Source organism: Glycine soja, chromosome 1 (genome assembly GCF_004193775.1).
Source record: "Glycine soja cultivar W05 chromosome 1, ASM419377v2, whole genome shotgun sequence".
NCBI classification, from domain to species: Eukaryota; Viridiplantae; Streptophyta; class Magnoliopsida; order Fabales; family Fabaceae; genus Glycine; species Glycine soja.
In genome coordinates this window covers 50,415,894-50,438,692 of record NC_041002.1, presented here as the reverse complement: position 1 = coordinate 50,438,692, position 22,799 = coordinate 50,415,894, and the positions used below count along the sequence as shown (strand labels likewise).

General features: G+C 27.9%; 3 protein-coding genes and 1 pseudogene across 3 annotated transcripts; 1 reads left to right on the top strand and 3 right to left on the bottom strand.

Moving 5' to 3' along the window:
- Window positions 1-2,320: 2,320 nt before the first annotated feature.
- Window positions 2,321-3,400, bottom strand: LOC114405641. Its single transcript, XM_028368085.1, has one exon. It carries the CDS (start codon window positions 3,351-3,353, stop codon window positions 2,478-2,480), a length of 876 nt encoding a protein of 291 aa, XP_028223886.1. The 5' UTR covers window positions 3,354-3,400; the 3' UTR covers window positions 2,321-2,477.
- A 2,051-nt stretch (window positions 3,401-5,451) lies between these two features.
- On the bottom strand, window positions 5,452-6,669 carry LOC114419336. Its single transcript, XM_028384996.1, has one exon. The coding sequence runs from the start codon at window positions 6,475-6,477 to the stop codon at window positions 5,602-5,604; it is 876 nt and encodes a 291-aa protein (XP_028240797.1). The 5' UTR covers window positions 6,478-6,669; the 3' UTR covers window positions 5,452-5,601.
- Window positions 6,670-9,859: 3,190 nt separating this feature from the next.
- On the bottom strand, window positions 9,860-10,899 carry LOC114405634. Its single transcript, XM_028368080.1, has one exon. The coding sequence runs from the start codon at window positions 10,857-10,859 to the stop codon at window positions 9,987-9,989; it is 873 nt and encodes a 290-aa protein (XP_028223881.1). The 5' UTR covers window positions 10,860-10,899; the 3' UTR covers window positions 9,860-9,986.
- A 9,163-nt stretch (window positions 10,900-20,062) lies between these two features.
- Window positions 20,063-20,848, top strand: LOC114405628 (annotated as a pseudogene).
- Window positions 20,849-22,799: the final 1,951 nt, after the last annotated feature.

The window sequence follows — 22,799 nt, the reverse complement described above, 5'->3', positions numbered from 1 at the left end:
AAAAAATATATATAAATTAATAATTTGAAATCCAATTTTGAATTGATATTTGAATTAAACATTAATTGATGTTATATTCGACAAACGGTTCAAAGTAGTAATTTATCCTCTCTTTTTTTTACCTTACAAGGGAAAATAATTTCACTTCATAATATAAAAAGAAATTGTATTTGTACAGTAAATTTGTATACAACAAATAGAAAGATAATAAAAATGAGATAAAATAGATGATGTGTGATAAGAATAAAATAATATCATAAAAAATATTGTGTTAATAATATAATTTTAAGAGAAATGTTAGGAAAATATTATTTAACACATTTAATTAGTTAAAATTTATTGAAAATTACAAAATTAAGAAAAAAATCATTAAATATGATGTGAGATCCATTAAATTTAATTATTTTCAATAAATTTCAATGGAAAGAGTGTGTCACAGAATGTGTTCTTCGAGAAATGTTAGAAATACATTCTTTAATACACTTTTATTGATTAAATTTTATTTAAAACTACAAAATTAGAAGAAAGTCATAAGACCTATTAAATTTTATCATTTCCAATAAATTTTAGATAATCAAAAAGTATGTTTAAAAGAGTGTATTATAAAGTTAAAGATATTTCTCCTTTTGATAATTGTTCGAAATATCTATATTCTAATATGTCACTTTTCAATATAGGATGCATAAATAATGTGAAAGTATAGAGATAAGGTTAATACAGGCCTATGTGATACACAAGTCCAGTCCATAGATCACGGGCTGAGTTATGATAATGGGCCGAAGTAGTTGGGGGGGTTTGTGTGAGGAGGAAAAATAATATTCAAGAGTGTCACATCAACAAGTTAGTTTATGAGGGAGGGTTTCATATACTGAGGCTCACTTTATCTTAGTAACATATAGAGAATATTTTTTTGCTAATGTAATTGCCAGATTCCCTCAGCGTTAGGAGTGTTTTTTTCTCTTCTTAATAACACGAATATCTTTCATTAGAATAATCTCGCACGTCAGTCGATTGACAAGTTATTTGACTTCCTTTTTCTTTTCTTTGTTTTTTCACTAGAAAAATGTATTTTTTCGACAGATTTTAAACACTTTCTCCATGAATTTTGAAAGAAGAAAAAAACTAAATTTAGACGGATTTTTTAACCAAATATATTTTGTTCGAACAAGCTTTGTTGCAAATTAAAACATTTTAAATATACAAATATTAAAGATTTGTGTATTGAGAATACTCTTTTGTGGGAGAACATGGGAATAACTATCAAATCAAAATTAAAAACAATTGACAGTTAAGGTTAAAATATTTTTAAATGTAAATTTAAATTTAATATAACTATCAAATCTCTAAAATTAAAAATAATTAATAGTTAAAATTTAATTTTTATTTGATAAATCTAATAGAGATTTGATGGTTATATTAGATTTTAATTTGAATATAAAAATATTTTAATCATAACCGTATATTATTTTTAATTTTGATATGATGATTGTTATTAATTTTTTTCATGTTCTCATATAAGATTCTTATGTTATTTTAGTTTTGAACATATCTCTCTCATGAAATAAAAGATATTTTTTTTATTTTTCATAAGACCATTTACTATTTATGGAAAAATGATTTTTTTCTTGAAAAGGTTAAAATGTATTCCATACCCCAAATGTTAATATTATCAATATAAAACTTTAATTTTGAGATAATTATTTTTTTGATGAAAGAGATATGAATGATTAGAACAATGAAGTAACAGCTCTTTTGGACATAGGCAAAACATTGAAGAAATCAAATCCCATTTCTAATTTCATCGTAATCACTTGCTAAATGGTCCAAAACCATTTTTCAATATCAGAAATTGATACCAATGCAGAGGTAAACAAAGTCAATTTAAAAAATCTCACACTAAATCATCTCACAACACAGAAGCAATCCTTCTACAACAGCAGCTCATAAGTGTCCAGCAGCCCTTTGGCTGCTCAGCAACCTGTTGCCAATTTCTTCCCTGCTGTGAAATTGTGTCCTCTTTCATTGGTGTCTCTCTTTCATGTTTAATGACTTCCATTATTTTGAAAATCCCTGACATAAATATGATGCTTGACTACTTGCTACCTTTCCAACTTTGACCAAAAGTATTAGTGAAGTGATCGTTTTTCTATTAAGTTTCTCTGCAAAGTGCTAAAGACAAGTTAATTATTCCACTTGCTTAATGGACATTATTCTTTAGCCAATATTAGTAACTATAGTGTTTAGGAAGAGAACATGTTATAAGTGAACCGTCTGTCCGTCTGAAAAGAAAAGGGTGACTTGACACAGAAGAAATCAAATATTTTCTATGAACTTTTCGTTGTATTTGATTGTGTAACTATCGAATTGTATATATATACATGTAAAAATTGATGATACAAAATTTTTGCATCTTCAGCAGAACCCTACAATTTGGATGCTTAGCAGGATTTGGTGACAGAATTACAATTGAGCACTCTCTATTGAGTCATTATGTTCAAAAGGTTGGCTCTTGTTCTAACCAAGCGCCTAAACATTCTCTCCAAACCATTTTCTAGGCTTTCAATGGCATTTTCCAAAGCCTCCAATCTGTCACGGACACTCTGCACCTTGGAAACATTAGTACCTTCACTTAGAAGGGTGCTTAAAGATGCTTCCACACACTGCAACTCATTGAAATTCTGAGAGTCTTCTTCACATGATATTACCCTCTTCTTATGCATCAACCTTGCCACCATCAACCATTTAGTTGACTTTGACTTTGAAGCAGGTCCAGCCATGTAAGACAAAAGGGATTGCAAGATGGACATGTTCATTGTGATGACCTCCCTAAGAACTCTGATCACAGCAGCAAGGTCTTGATCTTGATTCAAAATTGGGTATACTCCAAATTTGCTTTCCATCTGTTTCAAAGATGTCATCAACTGCTTGGCATTCTTCTTCATCTTTTTTGTGAAGAAGTTATATTCAGCTACACTTTTTTCAATACTCGAATCCCCCTTTCTCCTTCTAAGAGCAGAATGAAGTGCTTGAACATTTTCCTTAACTTGTGGCATGGTGTTCCTTGTAATGCCACAAATATCCAAAATTCCCACTGAACCATCAAGCAATTCTTCCATGCATTTCTCACCTTGATGGTTAGAAATCACTTTTTGCGTTGATGCCACATTAAGAAGATCTTCCAAGCAAATATATAAATCTTCAAGTAAGGATAGGCCAGTGCCAATTGATTTAGATGTTGAAGTGGATGTGGCTTCCCATGTCTTCATTTTGCTTAGTTCCTCCTCTTTTCTAATGGAGCTAGGATGAGATCCAGAAGGAAAACTATTTGAGCGAACGTGGTACAAGCTTGCCATGGTTACTTTCTCTTTTGTTGTTTGTTCTTTTTTCAGAGAAAGTTCAATGTTTTTGTGCTCTTACCTTGCCAGTTCTTCATCTCTTTATATATAGTGGACATTGATAATTCATTAATCATTCTAATATGCCAAGAAAAAGGACAAGTTCATTAATCAATATGCACAGAAAGCATGTGGTGCCCGCACGAGATTCCCTTTGAATTAGGTAAGATTGTCACACCTCTGCCTTACATTGTGAGATTACATGTGATATTCTGCAAGATACAATAGTAGTAAAATGGGGTTTTGTGTATAACTGGCATGCCCTCTGAGTGTTGGTAAATGGTAATCATAAAACCTCACTAGAGCATCTCCAACACGGTGTTTCATGAATTGCTTAAAATTAAGCAACGTTGGTTAACAAATTTTCATTATTTGAGTAGATGACTTCGCAGTGAGTTGCTTATATAAGCAATCCTTGCTTAATTCATTCTTACTAATTAAATAATCATTTTTCAATTACAAAATTCAATGTGCCTCAAGTTAAACACTCACTTTAGTAATTTTTTAACATTAAAGTAAATTTTTGTGTAAAATTTTTAAATATGTGTGGCATTGTAGGGCTTACAAATTTAAGATAAGCAACTCATTTAAAAATCATGTAGATGTCCTTACTCATCAACTAGTTTGATGTTTGACTCCTCGGCTTCCACATTACCCTCTTTATAATTGTTGCTGCTTGTTGGTTCAGAGATGTCCACAGAGTTGTCTCAATATGAAGGAGCTCGAACTGCAACATGAATTGGAGTTGTTTTTGCAAGGTTGAGATCTTGATCTCATGAGATATAATAGAAAATGTACAATAATTCAAGTGACAGATAAGTTGATTACAATTCAAAGGACAAAATGATGCGCAAATTATAGCATTAGATTAGTTAGGTGTGTGCACGAGTGCCATTTGCTCAAAACTTCAACAATTACATAATTAAAATTAATATATTCAAAATAATTAAAAATATCATTTTAAAATAATTAACAACTATATATATTTAATAAAAATCAAACTATTTAACAAATTAATTTTTTTTTACAATAAACACATTTGTAAATTTTAATTATAAACTGACAAAAATCAAACACATGTTAACATAATATCTATTATAACAAAAATGAAAACTTAAATTTAAATAATTATATATTTACATTTATTATATTTATTTTTGAATTTATATATTTTATATAGATATTGCATCACTATTATTACTTTGAAAAAAATCATAATAAATTTAAATAGGCTTAACATTTTTTAAAACTGTTCAGATTACAAATATAATTAATCATTTCCTTCAATTTTAATGTAATTATAATTAATATGATATTAATTATTTTATAAATTGATAATTTTATACATACACATATATTTTAAAAATAATACTAAATGTAAATATATTTTTAATAAACTTGTGTAAGGCATGAGTTTAAAATCTAGTATATGTAGTAAAAATTACTTTGATGAACCTAGTTTTATGGACTGTTGGTAGAATTCTGTTGTGGGCTGATGCTGCTGGTTTGGAGCTATGTTATTGGCTGTTGCAGTCTTGGGATGGCAGATTTCTTTTGGTTTACTGCTTTGGAATACGCCTGGAATTATGTAAGTATGCTGCTAGTATGCCTATTGCTTCGCAGAGGAAATTAGTGTAGATGAAAATTAAGTACTGTTCTTTGCATGGCCATGGGAGGCTGTCCTAAGGAAGAGATAGGCTATATAACATGGATGATTTTTCTGTTAGCAAGTCTTGAGTAGAGGAAGTGTAGATGCAGGATTGTTGCAAGTCAGAATTGCTCGAATTTTATAAATTATTGCTTTTTTCCCCTGTAATCCTCTATATGGGAGTACTTATCAGGTTCTCTAGTCTGTTTTGCAGGGTTTGTTAAGGAAAATTGCTTTTTTGTTCTGGTTTTGAGGAATGTTTTGTGTTAACCGACCGGCAAGTGCACCAATTTATCATAAGTAGTAAAGTATTCGGAAGTTAGCAGTTATCATTTTGTTAGGAGGTTTGCTAGTTACACATTATTCTCTAGGGCAAAGGTGACTTAAGAACAAAAATATATCGAAATATAGAGTAAAAACATTTCATTGTATTTGATTGTATAACTATTGAACTGTATACATATGTACAAATTGATGAGGCAAAATTTTCAAATCCTCAGCCGATCCCTAAAATTTGGATGCTTTGCAGGATTTAGAGAGAAAATCATGACTCTAATCTTATTGAGTCGTGATGTTCAAAAGGCAGGCCCTTGTTTTAATCATGTGCCTAAATACGCCCTCCAAACCATTTTCTATGCTTTCAATGGCATTCTCCAAAGCTTCCAATCTTTCATGTGCACCCTGCATCTTTGCAACATTAGTACCTTCACTTAAAAGGGTGCTTAAAGATGCCTCCACACACTGCAACTCATTGTAGTTCTCTTGGTTCTCTTCACATGCTATCACTCCCTTGTGCAATAATTTTGCTACCAATAACCATTTGGTTGCCTTTGACTTTGAAGCAGGTACGGCCAAGAAAGCTAACAGGGATTTGAAGATAGACATGTTCATTACAATAACTTCTCTAAGCACTTTAATCAAAGCAGCGAGTTGTTTGTCTTGATTCAAGAGTGGGGATACTCCATGTTTGCTCTCCATCTGCTTTAAAGATGTGATCAATTTCTTGGCATTCTTCTTCATCTTCTTTGAGAAGAAATTATATTCAGCTATAATTTTTTCAATGCTTGAATCCCCCTTTCTCCTCCTTCTAAGAGCAGAATGAAGGGATTGGACATTTTCCTTAATTTGCAACATGGTGTCCCTTGTGATGCCACAGATATCCAAAATTCTCACTGATCCATCAAGAAGCTCTTCCATGCATTTCTCACCTTGATGGTTGGAAATCAGCTTTTGGGTTGATCCCATGTTGAGAAGATCTTCCAAGCAAGTATGCAAATCTTGAAGCAAGGATAAGCCAACGCCAATGGACTTTGATGTGGATGTAGATGTGGCTTCCCAAGTTTTGAGGTTGCTCAGCTCTTCCTCTACTGCAATGGTGCTAGGATGAGATCCATTGGGAAAACTAATTGAGCGAACATGAAACTTGTTTGCCATGGTTACTCTTTTTATTATGTTCTCTAACAAAGGAAGCTCAATGTTTTTTTGCTCTCACCAAGTCCTTAGCCCTCTATATATTGGGGCAATTGGTGATTCATTCCTATCGGTCAAGAAAATAGGCAGCACAGCTAACCTCTCACAATCAACGTGAGCATGTGGTACTAGCATGTGTTTCCTACTAATTTGATGAACTTGTCACGTCTCTGCCAAACATTGTGCACTATTATTTGTAATATAATACAGTCCATAATGATACTGAAATGGGTTTGAGGTGCATGACTGGCGTGTCCTGCGTGTGTTGGCAATCAGAAAACCTCATTAGTCATCAGCAAGTTTGCCTCCTTTGCTGCCACATTGCCTCTTGATTTCAGAATATAAAAATGGTTTCTTTTAAGCTATAGGTGTATTCACTCCCTGGCTTGTCTCTCAACGCCAAGGAGCTAGAACTGCAAAATGGTGTAATAAATGGCCTTTTGGATTGCTGAGATCCGGATCTTGTGGGATGTGAATGTGACAAATGGACAACAATTTGAGTTATATATAATTTTGATTACAATTTCGAGAACTAAATGGGTTATTTCACGTGTGCACGAGTGGCATGTCTCCCTTGTTGGTTTTACCAACCATTTCATTGTGTTTTAAACCAATGAAGAATCCCTTTCCTTTATTTGCTTTTGTTGAGAAATCTTGTGGTACATATAAAGGACGAGTATCCTACAGTCCCATTTTGTTGGTAAGTGCTCGGTAGAAACAAAAAACAGTTAACGCAAACATCACAGATTTTCAATTCTCAAAATCAAACGGTAATAAAGGTTTTGTGTGCACAAGGGATTTTGTGCATGGACACATCATTTCTGTTTACAATGTGGCTCTTTTGATGCGTACTCATAGACCTTAATTCAATGGTTGCTTGTTATCTTTTCACAAGGGATTTTGTGCATGCACACATCATTATCTTTTTGTAAATACTAACTAGCTAGACCAAAATCAGACATCTATTTCACTCAAACTTCCCTTATTTTCATTTAATCACTCAAATAATGATAGACATATTAAATATAAATGCATGCATAGTGTCTCCAAAAACTAGATTACTGTATATGGTTTATCGGCATTCACCAACTAAAACTCTTTCACTGATACCCACATATGACTAATTAACATGTAGTCACAACTAACAGGAAGCCAACTGATTGCATTCTCTCAATTTCTTAGTAGTATCAAGGCACGAGACAGAAAAAAAAAAATCTTTTTAGGTAAATAGTCACTTTTGTCCCTCAATGTAAAGAGTGCAACAAATATGTCATGTCACTTTCTTTCCTGACCGTTAGTAAAATAGCATACGTGACATGAAAGGACAAATTTATCGCTGAAATGATTGTCAGCATAGGTACATATTTGTCATAATATTTTTTTGACTTTTTGTCTTCCCACTTGACTGATAAATGCGTTTGAAAGATGAAAATGCAAAATTTAATTCCTGAAAGTATAAAAAGTACGACAAATATATACAGACATTAATAATAGATTGTGATTAATTATTATTATTATTATTATTATTATTATTATTATTATTATTATTATTATTATTATTATTATTATTATGTGTTTATAATTTACTACTCTTATTTGTTTAGTCCTTATGTAATATATTTTTTAAATTTTATTTTAATATATATATTTTTATTATTTCGATTTCCTTGTCAAACCTTAATCTTTGTTATTAAAAAAAAATTTATCTTATACCTCATATTTAGATTGAAAATAATATGTCAAGAATTTTGAGTAGAAAAAATACAATCGGCCACCGAACCAAATGTATTTATTTATTTATTTTAAAAAGAGAATTTAATCAATTTTTTTTATAAAAAAACAAATCTCATAAAATTTAAACTAGATAAAGATAAAGTGAAATTATAAGTCTTTTTTTTTAATCAATAATATATATATATATATATATATATATATATATATATATATATATATATATATATATATATATATAATATATAAACATCTCAAATATGAAAAAGACTTATAAACATCTCAAATTATAAGTCCTTTTATATTTAATCTAAATATGAGGTATAAGATAAAGTTTTTTTTTAATAACAAAAATTAAGGTTTGACAAAGAAATCGAAATAATAAAAATATATATATTAAAATAAAATTTAAAAAATATATTACATAAGTACTAAACAAATAGGAATAGTAAATTATAAACACATAACAATAATAATAATAATAATTAGTCATAATCTATACTCAGAAATTAAATTTTAGATTTTCATATTTCAAAGGCATATCTGTCAGAAAAAGTCCAAAAAATATTATGACAAATATACCCCTATGCTGACAATCCATGTTGACAATCATTTCAGGTAGAACATATTTGTCACACTTTTTACCGGAACAAAATTTTGTATTTTCATCTTTCAGTGACGCATTTGTCGAGGGACAAAAGTGACTATTTATCCTATCTTTTTTTTTTCTGCTATTAGCTATATGTCAATGTCATTACTGTATTCTGAACAAATTGAGACTAATTCTGCACAATGCAATTTTTTTCTCAAATCCATCATTAAAGGAAAAGATTAATAATTAGAGCAGTAGGCTTTTTCCATTATCCATTTTTATTCATTAGGTCACTGACTCACTATATATGTAGTTGAACATGTAGACCTGATCAGAGGAACATGCTAATTGCAAATTCCTCAAGAAAAGCATTTGGCACGAGAATTTGTTGTTCCTTCTCCAGCCAAACTATCATCATTGATTCAAATAAGAGCCTCGATGACTTGATTAGAGGCTCTGTCACAGACTCGGACCTCAACTCTATCAAATATATTACACATACTTGTTCTCTCAGTTTTGATCGCTGAAACTGTACCGAAAATGCCAAAACTTGGGTGACTATAGAACTTCAAAATCAACCAGAGAGACATCCTAACCAAATTGAAAGGTCAAGAGACACGCTTTCTAAATTTGCTTCAACTATTAAAACGAGCACACACACACCAGCAGAATTAGCTTTTGCACCCGCAATTCCATATCTTTCATTTGTACGTTAAACCCTAAGAAAATTGGTATCCAAACTATTAGTAATGTTGGAGTGACAAGTGTAGCTGAATATTTCCGCATGGATAGAAATGGGCAAGTTGGATAACATATTCTATTAAGAGAGACCCATAAACCTTGTAATTGCCTCCTTGCACATTAATAGAGATCACCCTTGTGTTTACCCGGTATTCCCTAACAAGTAACAAGTTAACTATAATTTTAACCTTAGATATTCGATAAATGTAAAGGAATCTTGTAAAAAAGGTGCCTTAAAACAGAAATATATCGAAATATAGAGTATAAACATTTCATTGTATTTGATTGTATAACTATTGAATTGTATACATATGTACAAATTCATGAAGCAAAAATTTTCAATCCTTAGCGGATCCCTAAAATTTGGATGCTCTGCAGGATTTGGAGAGAAATTCATGACTCTCTAATCTTATTGAGTCATGATGTTCAAAAGGCAGGCTCTTGTTTTAACCATGCGCCTAAATACGCTGTCCAAACCATTTTCTATGCTTTCAATGGCATTCTCCAAAGCTTCCAATCTTTCATGTGCACCCTGCATCTTTGCAACATTAGTACCTTCACTTACAAGTGTGCTTAAAGATGCTTCCACACACAGCAACTCATTGGAATTCACTTGGTTCTCATCACATGCTGTCACTCCCTTGTGCATTAATTTTGCTACCAATAACCATTTGGTTGCCTTTGACTTTGAAGCAGGCACGGTCAAGAAAGATAATAATGATTGGAAGATAGACATGTTCATTACAATGACTTCCCTAATCACTCTAACCAAAGCAACAAGTTGTTGGTCTTGATTTAAGAGTGGGGATACTCCAAATTTTCTCTCCATCTGCTTCAAAGATGTGATCAACTTCTTGGCAATCTTCTTCATCTTATTTGAGAAGAAATTGTATTGGGCTATAATTTTTTCTATGCTTGAATCCCCCTTTCTCCTTCTAAGAGCAGAATGAAGGGATTGGACATTTTCCTTAATTTGTAACATGGTGTCCCTTGTGATGCCACAGATATCTAAAATTCTCACTGATCCATCAAGAAGCTCTTCCATGCATTTCTCACCTTGATGGTTGGAAATCAGCTTTTGGGTTGATCCCATGTTGAGAAGACCTTCCAAGCAAGTATGCAAATCTTGAAGCAAGGATAAGCCAATGCCAATGGACTTTGATGTGGATGTGGAAGTGGCTTCCCAAGTTTTGAGCTTGTTCAGCTCTTCCTCAACTGTAATTGTGCTAGGATGAGATCCATTGGGAAAACTATTTGAACGAAAATGGATCTTGTTTGCCATGGTTACTCTTTGTATTCTGTTTTTTTTTTTTTTTATCAAGGGAAACTCAATGTTTTTGTGCTCTCACCAAGTCCTTAACTCTCTTTATATAGGATCTAACAACTGCGAGTCATGATTCATTCCTATTGGTCAAGTAAATAGACAGCAAAGCTAACCTCTCAATCAACGTGTGCATGTGGTACCAGCATGTGTCTCCTATTAATTTGGTGAACTTGTTACGTCTCTGCCAAACAGTGTGCACTATTATTTGTGATATAATATATGCCTCAATGATACTGAAATGGGTTTGAGGTGCATACTTGGCATGTCCTCCGAGTGTTGGCAATAAGAAAACCTCATTAGTCATCAGCAAGTTTTCCTCCTTTGCTGCCACATTGCCTCTTGATATCAAAATATAAAAATGCTGTTGTTTAAGCTTCAAGGATATCCATTACCTGGCTTGTCTCAAAGTTAAGTAGCTAGAACTGCAAAATGGTTTAATAAATGGTTTTTTGGATTGATGAGATCCTGATCTGGTGGGACATGACAAATGGACGACAATTTGAGTTATATATATAAATTTTCAATTTTGATTACAATTTCAAGAACAATATGATGCCTTATTTCGCGTGTGCACGAGTGGCTTGTAACCCTTATGTCTCCCTTGTTTATTTTAACTCTTTTATTATGTTTTAAACCAACCAATTAAGAATCTCATTCCTTTATTTGCTTTTCTTGAGAAATCTTGTGATACATATAAAGGACGATTATCCTACGGTCCCATTGTTATTGTTAAGATTTGGGAGAAACAAAAAACAATTACACAAACATCATGGATTTTCAATTCTCAAATTCAAACGGTAACGAAGGTTTGGTGTGCAAAAGGGATTTTGTGCATGCACACATCATTTCTGTCTTCAATATTGTGGCTCTATTGCTGCTTATTTATAGACCTTAATTCAATGGTTGTTTGTTATCTTTTTCACTCGATACTGTCTAAAAATACTAGCTAGTCCTGTAGACTTCCAATTACAAAAGTATACTTCATTCTTCCCTACAATATTCTTGACAGTGATACCCACGTAGGCAAAGAATTTCTTCGTCAGCTCGAAGCTATTTGAGCATTTTTACAAGACTTGAGAGAAGAATTCAACCAGAATACATTTCGGATTGCGTAACAGTGAATAAGAAATAGAATACACGAATTTATTATGTGGTAATACTATTTAAAAAAAGGCAGAAAAATATAGGTTGATTGCAAAAAAATCATGATTTAAAATACAACTTTATCAATTCATTGGTTTTAAAATTACTTATTTATTAAATTAAATTTTTTAATTTTGTTTTTTAATTTTTTTAAAGAAAATTATATTATTAAATATAATTATTTTTGCTTTATTATTTAATTTACTTAACATATTTTTTAGGTAAATATTTTTATTTAAAATCTGAATTTTCTAATATAATTATATTACTAAATATAATTTGTTTGTTTATGTCATTAAATTTAATTAAAAATGAGAAGACTTTTTGTTTAACAAATTATTCATAGAAGAACATTATATTTCATTATAATTATTAGTTGAAACGGGACTACAGCAAAAAATAATTACTAATTAAATATCTTTAAAGATATTTTCAATATATTTTTATTAAAAAAATAGTTCATATTTAACAGTTATCAGTATTTTTTTAGATATTTTAATCTTTTTTTTCATATTTACAAGTCATAAATAATAAAAATATCAATTATTATCACTTAAACCAAAAATAAATGCTAAATAAATATTTGTAAAGATATTTTTAATATATTTTTATTTAAATATATTTTTAATAAATATTTTTAAAGAAATTTTCAATATAGCAGTTACTACTCTTTGAAATTTTATGTCTATTGTAAAAGACAGATGTATCAATTATTTATTTTTTTAGTGTGTTTTTTAGTTTATTTTAATATTACTAACTAATTTTCTTATTTTTTTAATTAACAAACATAATAAAAAAATATCAACAGCACATAAATTTAACTACAAAAGTATATACAAAGTAACTAAAAAATTGTACTCTAATTTTATTCAATTTTTTTATTTTTCTTTATCTGTATATCTTTTCTTTAAAAAAATAAAAAACAAAATTATAAAATTTAATTTAATAAATAAGTAATTTTAAAACCAATTAAAAAATTATATAATATAATATTTATATTTTATAATATTTTAAATAAAAAAAATAAAAAGGAGAGAGAAAGTCCCAAGTAGTGTATATTGTGAATTAAATTGGAAAGAATGTAAATTGAAAAAAAAAAAGTAAGAAAGAGAAGGTGTATTTAAGAAGAAGAAAAAAAAACCTAACTTAATTGACATGTTTTGTTTATCAAATTGTGAACCAAACCTATGTATAACAGATTGGTTTTGTGCCTAGTAATAACTAATACTACTAGCTTGAGTACATTTGAGAACTATTTTAAGTTAGTTTTGAATTATTTTTAATAGTTCAAAAACTTGGTTAATTATACCAGTAATACACTACTTTAAATAACATTTTAACTACTGACTTTTATCTTTTTATATACTATTTTTTTTATCTTGAAATTATTTTGTAAATTTACTTTTACCTTTTATAGTATAAGATTTTTTTTATTCATAATAATCAAAAACAGGTATTGAAAATTTACACTAACATATGCATCCTATTAAATCAACTGAATTAGATCCATTAGTTTTTTTTTTTTTTGACAAATTAGTTCTTCTTTTTAGTTTCTTTATAACCATTAAGTTATGATTATCTTTTGAATATCTTTTAATTACATTACTTATTTTAATCATTATACTATTTATATTATTTATTTTATTATTTTAACACTATATTTTAAGATATTAACAATGGGTTAGTATGACAATACTAATACGCAATAGTATTACCATATTGACAAATATAATGAAAATATGACATCTATTTAAGTGTATATTACTTTTATTTTAGTTTAAACATAGTTGATAATATTTTAAAATATAACATAAGATTAATAATAAAATGCACAATATGAAATTGAAATAACATACTTAACGAAATTGAGGTTTAAATAAATAATAATAATTAAAAACAAATTATAATTACCTAAATATATTTTTATCCATAAAATAAAATAAATTTTATATAAAATATCATATAATTATATGATATTTTTATATAAATATTATTTTATATAACAATATCATTAATCATCCCCATTCAGGTAAAAAAATTCGACTACTAAATAACTTTTTAGCCTTTAACTGCTTTATATAGACTTTTTTTCCCAAACATAGTCGACTGAATGTGTAATTGTGTATATATGTATATTAATTTTTAAGATAAATATATGGAAAAAATCTAATCTGTTTTAAAAATAATAATAATGTACTTAAATAGTTTTTTGTTTGAAAAATACTAAAAGAAATAATCACAAAAAAATATGTTTGTAAGGTCAAGAACTATATAAATGAGATAAATAAAATTAATTAAATAAGAAATACAAAAAATACAAAATTAAAGAAATATCACATAATAATTATAATAAAAGCCCTTGTATATTATATATATATATATATATATATATATATATATATATATATATATATAATTTTAAGTGGTTAATAGATATAATTTGGACTACTTGTACACTTTCTTTTTGCACGTTTAGTTTGAAAAATATTTTTCTTTTATTAATAATTATTAAAATATCATTTATTTACTCTTTATTTTTATTTCATGTATTAATTTTTACAGAAAATAAAAAAAAATCAAAAACTAAAATAATTTTTTATAAGTTATAATAAAAATAAATATTAAAATTTAAAAATATATTTTCAAAATAAGAATACCCTGGTAAATCACTATTTTTATCTGCTGGGCCTTGGCTAAAGGAACTAGCATATAATTTTTATTAACTTACATTTTAAATTGCGCATGCTCTCCTGTGCTTTAACTTAATTGTTTTATTAATAAATAAAAAATTAATTGTTTTATAATTTATATTTATACTAGCATTTAAGTTTTATTAACTTGCATTTTAAATTGTGCATGCTCTCATGTGCTTTAACTTGATTTTTTTCTTAATAAATAAAAATTTAATTGTTTTATAATTTATATTTATACTAGCATTTAAGTTGTATTAACTTACATTTTAAATCGTGCATGCTCTCATGTCCTTTAACTTAATTGTTTTAGAATTTATATGTATGCCTGTACGGTTGCTAGCATAATTAGGGATGACAAAAAAAAAAAAAATATTCACACGTATACATAAAATTTGCTACGAATTGTAAATGAATAACTAAATAAGTACTTGTAAGTAATTTAAATAGATTTTTTTTCTCTGCGTTCGTTAATGAGACAAGTACGGATATCACATTACCCGTGCCGTGCTCGAGAATACGTACCCGCTAAAATTACTTAAATTTCCTTACATATATAAATCATAAATATAAATAACCTAGAAAATGAAAGAAGCAATATAGAATAAAACGTAAAAGAATATAGAAACTTGAAGATCTGAACAAATTGGTAGCTTTCCTTTATTGATGGTTTCTTTTTTATTGCTAACAAAATTTTCTCTATTCGAATAGGAGTGTAAATAAGTTGAGTCAAAGTTCTTAAAGTTTGGATTTGATTTGTGAAAAAAAAAACTTATTACTCAAATTTAATTTATTTATTCCATCGGGTCTAATTAAAAGCTGAATTTGACTTGTTAAAAAAAGTTTGAACTTAACTTGTTTAATTCATTTATAACTTAATTGTTTTTCTTTTATGAAATTATTCTTAAATTATATTTATATTTTATTAATATAGCATTTAATAATTATTTTAATGCTAGATAATAATCTACTAATGGAAAAAGGTGTTTGACATGTGATAGGTGGAATTAAATTTTTTTAGTCTATTACATTTTCGTAATTTAGTAAACAAAAACATATAACTTATATAGAATATTAAAAAAAGAAACTTCAAAATTAATTCAATGTTCTTTTTTTTTAAGAGGCAAAAATACTTTTTTAAAGTAAAATTGAATTTATTAAGATATCAAACTTCACACAAGATGTGTCAAAGTTTAATATAAAATACATGAAATCACTAGAATTAAGTCTATATATATAATTCACGAGTCTTTAATGTTAAACTTTTAAAACTTGGACTCAGTAGTACATTTAAATAATCAATCTTAAGCTTGAATTTATTTATTATTTAAACAAATGAGCTTAAACAATGAATATTTGACTTATTTACACTCTACCTTCAAGGAAATATAGATGAATATCTCTTTTTCTTCTTTTTTTTCAGCCACACGGTGCTAAAAAATTAAAATAGTACACGATTGCATATGATATTAAAAAAGATTAAATATATTTTAGTCTTAGAAAATAGGATAATATTTGTTTTTAGTCTTTCAAAATATATAAATTGTTTTCTTTTTTATTCCTCATCTATGAAAATATGTCAAATGTGATTTTTGTTTTTCAAGAAAATTGTTTCTTTTTAATTCCTAATTTATAAAAAGAAGAGTGACATGTGATATATTTTCATAAATGAGAAAAAATAATTTATTTTTAAACGACTGAAAACTATATTCACGTAAATTACAAATCTATTTGACCCTTATGAAAATTAAAATGTTAGGGAAAGATGTCCTTGCTATTGGTCTCCCTCCTCAAAGGTAATAAAGAATGGGCATTCAAAGGAGGGCACTAAATAGGAAAGAGTAGAAACCACATGTTCAATAATTATTGAAATTTTCAATTATATTGTCGTTGGTTGAGGTGAAATTCTGATGAATGAAAAAAAAAAAAGATAAAAGATAAAAAAAAAAAAAAAAAGAAGAAGAAGAATGAATGAATGTGTTAATTTGGATGAGGTGAAAGTGGTCAGGAAGTTTCAAAAAAATGAAAAAATATATGAGCTCCACTTGACATGACAGATGCTGCAACGATGGAAGAAAAGGAGGTGAATGTTATTGGGTAATTTCTATGGTGAACCAGTAGAACAAATGGTTCACTTTGTGGGTAAATTCACTTTTCAAACATTTTCATAATATAATATTTTACTTATTTATTTATTTTTTATGTACTTTATTGCACTATTTACTCTCAAATTTGTGATCTACCGATCAATCACACTGGTTCACCGTGGGAAAGTTATTAAAATAGGGTAATTCGTTTTATAATTTATTAAATGAGATAAATTTTGTATTAATATTCAAATAGAGATAAGTTGTAGGATTTTTTAAGACTTTTAATAATAAAATCGAAAAAAGATAGAACACTTTGATTTTATATATATATATATATATATAAGTCATAAAAAGGAAATATTTTTTATTTTTATAAGAAGTCAAAAAGTAATCAACTACTTTAAAGTCGTTTAATTTTTTTTAAAATTAATTTTTAAATTTTTATTTTAAAATTAATTTTTAATGACTTTAATTTAGTAGTATTTAATATTTTTATATTTTTTTTACTAATGTTAAGAATTATTATTTGTTTTATAAATAAGAAAAATAATCTAAAAAAAATTTAAATTTAAATAAAAAATTACTACACATATTTTTGTTTAAGAAAAATATTAAATAAAGTTTACAAAGTTTATCATTAGTTCTATTCTTTTGAAAGGGAAGATAAATCTCAATATTTGGATTTACATTTTACGTTAAATACTTCAAAGTGACAAAACACATTAAGAATGTTAGTTATTAACTACTAGTAGTTGTATAAGACAAATCAATTTCAAATAGACCTAATAAATATTCATAACGGTTAATATTATTTTTACTTTCAATTTTATATTTGTGTTTAATTTGTATTTTTCATTTTATATTGATATTGATATATTATGTTGTTTTTATTTTAACAATTGTTTTAATTATTAAATTATCTTCTATTTCTATTGTTAATATTAAAATAATTTTATCAAAAAAAATTAATTACTAATGCTGTACAAAATTATTAATTTACTTAATGATAAATTAATGATAAGTGTTAAAATTAATTAAAAAATATTTGAAAAGAATTTAATATTATTTGATAAATTTTAATTTAATATTATTTGTTAATATTAGTAAAAGAAATATTAGAAACCTTGAAAAAATTCTAGAAATTAAAATTAAAACTAATTTAAAGTCATTAAAAGTTAATTTAAAAATAAAAATTAAATGACTTTAAAATCGTTAATTAGTTTACGATTTCTTATAAAAAAAATTAAATAAAAAAAAACTTGTTCACTTTATACCACTTCTCGTGAAAAATTCTACAAATTATTCATATTTAAATATTAATTTAAAATTTATTTTCATTTAATAAATTATAAAATAAATTACTCCTTTTTCGTAACTTTTTCGGTTCACCGTAGACTCGTCCATGATGTTCACCACATAAGGCAAAATAAGGGGTTGAAGTTTGATTTTTACATCACACGTACGTGCTTTGCCTCGTGACACTTGTAGGAGTGGCTGTGACTCTCTATCTCGCATTGTCACTTTGTTGCTACACTTTTGTAATAAGCCATAAAATTGTATATTTCCTCATTCATTTTTTAAATCTTTCAATTAATGTATGTCTTTTAAAAAAATTAGTTAATAAAATTAAATTTGTTAATAATTTCTAATGCTTTTTTTCTCTAAATCACCCTCTTCAAAAATTAATAATATCCCTCTTTCCACCTAATTAGAGAGAGGAAAAATTCATCTCAATATTTTCTCATTTATTATTTCTTGGCTGAAAAATTGTTAATTAATTAATTAAATGTATTTTAAGAAAAATAATTAATGCAAAAGATAATTAAAAATGTGCCTTATCAAGAGAGACAAATAATTTTCTGGAAAGAGTTTTATACAGATAATTTTCCTTTTAATCTACCTTTTCTCATTTTTATTTTTAAATTAAATTTTAATAATTTTGTTAAAAATTATTAATAATTAAAAATAATCTTATACTAAAATATGTTATTTATCACAAATCCAAAATATATAATCTATATATTCAAAAACATTTATTTACTATAAATTTTAATTATATAAAAATATTTATCCATTGCATTCTATATACCAAAATACTAGTTAAGTTTACAATTACTTACTGAAACACCCACTTATCATTGACACAGAGTCGTGATTAAACTAAAAGTACATGAAGTAGAAGAAAAATAAGACAAATTGGAAAGTTTCAAAGATGTGAAAGTCACAGCCCCATTTTGTTAAACCAACTTATTAATTATAAAATTACCTGCAAATAATTGAAGAAAAAAGAGAAAGGCAATGACATCAATATAAATGAAACAAATGCAGGAATTGAAACAAATGCAGGAGTTTTGTGCATGTTTGGATTTCAATTCAAAATACGGTCTACAAATTCTGAAGTAAATTTAATAGTCTATAAATTCAATTTTGTAAAACAAACAGACATCATTTTACTCCAAATGTTCGTTTACAACTGGAAAACAAACATCTACTCAATGAAATATCATAAATGTGTATTCAATCAATGCAGTTGATTCCAGAGATTCACATAAAAATATTAGTCACTTCCAAAAAATGGAAAGAAAATAAAACAAGAGAGCAAAGCAAATTAAGCAATGACAGATCAGTTTATAGGCAAAGTTCTTAAAAATAAATAATTTCCGAAAGAGAAATTGAAGTGTGGTCAAAATATGCAACCTGTTGCTTTTCGTGTGGGATGCACACTCCCTTCAATTTATAATAAATGATATATATATATATATTTCTGTTATTAATATTCTAATCTGAGAGTCCTCCATTACTTAGACCAGCTAGCTAGGCAGCTATACTGATAGAACTTGATTTTTTTAATCCCACATACATGGATAAAATTCAAGTTCAAAGAATAAACTAAACTAAAAATTAGACTAGTTAATTGAACCACGTATATAATTAAAAATAAGATTAATTTAACCGCATGAATGATATATTGATTAAATTAAATCGATGATGAGGAATATATGTGCAATGAATCCTACTTTTATTTCTTGACAAATTCTTAAATGCGGACCGAATTCATTATTAGTCACCACTTGTAGCTAGTGACATCCACACTACCTTTTTTTTTTTTTTGTCATTTTCTAAGTCCATTTACATAGCTTAACCTTGGTGATAACTCTATAAAGACCCTTCATTTCAACATGTCTAAATCCACAAGCTCTAAGAATTTGTATTCTCTTTTTCTTCTTTTCCATCTTCGTGTATTTTCTACTTTATTTTACATACATATATATATAATTCATCCAATATGGCTTCCCTTGATGATCATAAAACTAATGAAGAAATTTCCATCAACCATGTTGAGATTCCTATCCATGCAATTGGTGTAGAGCCAAAACCAAACCAAGAGGTCAAAGAGAGAAGAAACATTGACTATTCTCAGAGAGCACAATGGCTTCGTGCAGCCGTATTAGGAGCCAATGATGGGTTAGTCTCAGTTGCATCATTGTTGATGGGTGTTGGAGCTGTTAAGGAAAACATCACGGCCATGCTTCTTGCTGGCTTTGCAGGGCTAATTGCTGGGGCATGTAGCATGGCAATTGGAGAATTTGTTTCTGTGTACACTCAATATGACATAGAAATTGCTCAAATTAAAAGAGATAAAGAAAATAATAATATTGGTGAAGAAGCACAAAGGGAGAAGTTGCCAAATCCATTTCAGGCTGCTCTAGCATCAGCACTAGCATTTTCTGTGGGTGCAGTGATACCACTACTAGCAGCTGCATTCATAAGGAACTATAAGATTAGGCTTGTTGTCGTTGCTGTTGTAGCTAGCCTGACATTGTTGCTATTTGGTGGTGTTGGAGCAGTGCTTGGAAAAACTCCAGTGAGGAAGTCCTGTATCAGAGTGCTCCTTGGAGGTTGGATGGCCATGACTATAACTTTTGGTCACCAAGTTATTTGGCATTGCTGGGCTTTCAATGTGATTCATTACTTTGGTCTTTTTTAAGTTTTGACTTCTAAGCTGTAACTACTATAGTAGCTAGAAGCCTAATACTATAGTTTTTTTTTCAACAATAATATTCATACATCTCATTCTATTATGGAATATGGTTCATGTTCTCCCATAACCAATAGACACTCCATAGAGCAAAAGAGACCGAAGAAAGAATGAGAAATATAATTATAAGAAAAAGAGATAAAGAGAAATCGATGATGTGATAATTAGGTGTATGTATTGTTCAAATGTTTATACATTTATTACTTTTTATCAAGGAAAAATGTGTTTTTGGTTTTCTGTATTTTAGATCAAATTTGATGGCAATCGATTTACTTTTAAATCAATGAAATCAATCTACCAACTTCTAAAAATATGACTTTTGTCACTCTCCACTAACTTTGTTAGTGACAGTGCTAACGTGTAGGATGAATTTATTAAAATGTCTAGAGGGGACTCGCTCGCCCCTCCTTCCCCCTCTCTTAATTTTCTTTAAAATTTAAAGGTGTCTGATTGTAAAAATAATAATATTTAAGTATTTTATTTCTTTTTTATAGTCTTTATTGTAAAAATAATTAATGACATTTTTTCTTTGTTTTAGACAAATATTTTATTTTGACATGTTGATCGTGAACTTCAAGACACACTAAAATATGCTCTCATTTTATCACTTTTTTTTTATATTTTCATCATTTTTTTGGTCTTATTCAAAAATAACATAATAACATATTCTTTTTTCCCTATCGTTTTGACAATCTAAAGACAACTTTTATTTTCAATGGTAATTAGCTACTATTGTTATAAAAGATAACTCAATGACTAAAATAATTGATTCCAATTCAATAGATTCCTATAACATAGTTAATAGTAAGTTTTTTTTTTGTAAAAAATTATGATTTTTTTAGGGGGTAAAAATTTGTGGTTAATCCGTATGCAAATTTTTAATTATATATTCATGAAAGTTCTTAATGATTCATGAAACTAATGAGTTGAGTTTGTTATGATCTTTGATTTTTAAAAAACATATTGAATTTGTTGTCTACATAAATATATTTTCCAAATATATTTTGGATTATTTTATAATGAAAAAACATGTTATCATAAATATTTTAAATAAAATTCAATTTTTATATGTTTGTTGAATAAAATTTCATTTTTATTGTTGTCCTCTTCTGAATTTGAAGTCTTTGTCATTTTATACAATTTCTTGCAGATTAAAATCACCAAAACTAGTTGTTTGTACCCAACATTTCCTTACAGTTTTTTAGCATCACAAACTGTGCATAGTAAAACTTGGGCACCGCCCCCTTGCAACCAAATTAAACACCCAACCATCATCCATAAAATTAAAAACCACCATAACAGTATCATTCCACTCACTTCATCACCTTTATCGCCAAAACCCAGACCACAAGCCCATTCACTCCACAAGTTATAATGCAACAAACATTTCACATCCACAAATTCATACATAAGAACGTCTAGATTCTAGAATTAGAAAAGGGCACTCTAATTCCTGGGGTATAGACTTATGTAGAGTGGAAAGATAAATATAGATAAAGAGGTGCCAAAATGTAAGACTCGTTTTAATTGGAAAAGCTATAAAATCCAATTTCTTAAACTGCAAAAGAAGTTGTCTGGAAAATATTGAAAAATTACTAAAATTAGTTCAGGTAAATTTTATACTGAGGCGTCTAATCTTAAGCTATTTTCCTAATTGTTGGGCTCGCTGATTTTAATAAATTGAGTGCTAAGCTTATTTTTGGGGCTGACAGTTAATAACAGAGACATAATAAGTAGTTACTTGTTTGTAAAGATTTTCCTGATCAGTAGTACCTAATTGTATATGATTGCATTTTGGTTATAGCCATGCTATTCAAGAGAACAGGGTTACTACTGAAACATTTACTAGGGACTGGTTTGTGCCTCCTTTATAACCATGGTTAAAAAAACCTTGAATTGATCACTGTTCTGTTAAGTTTCTCTTCAAAGACTAAAG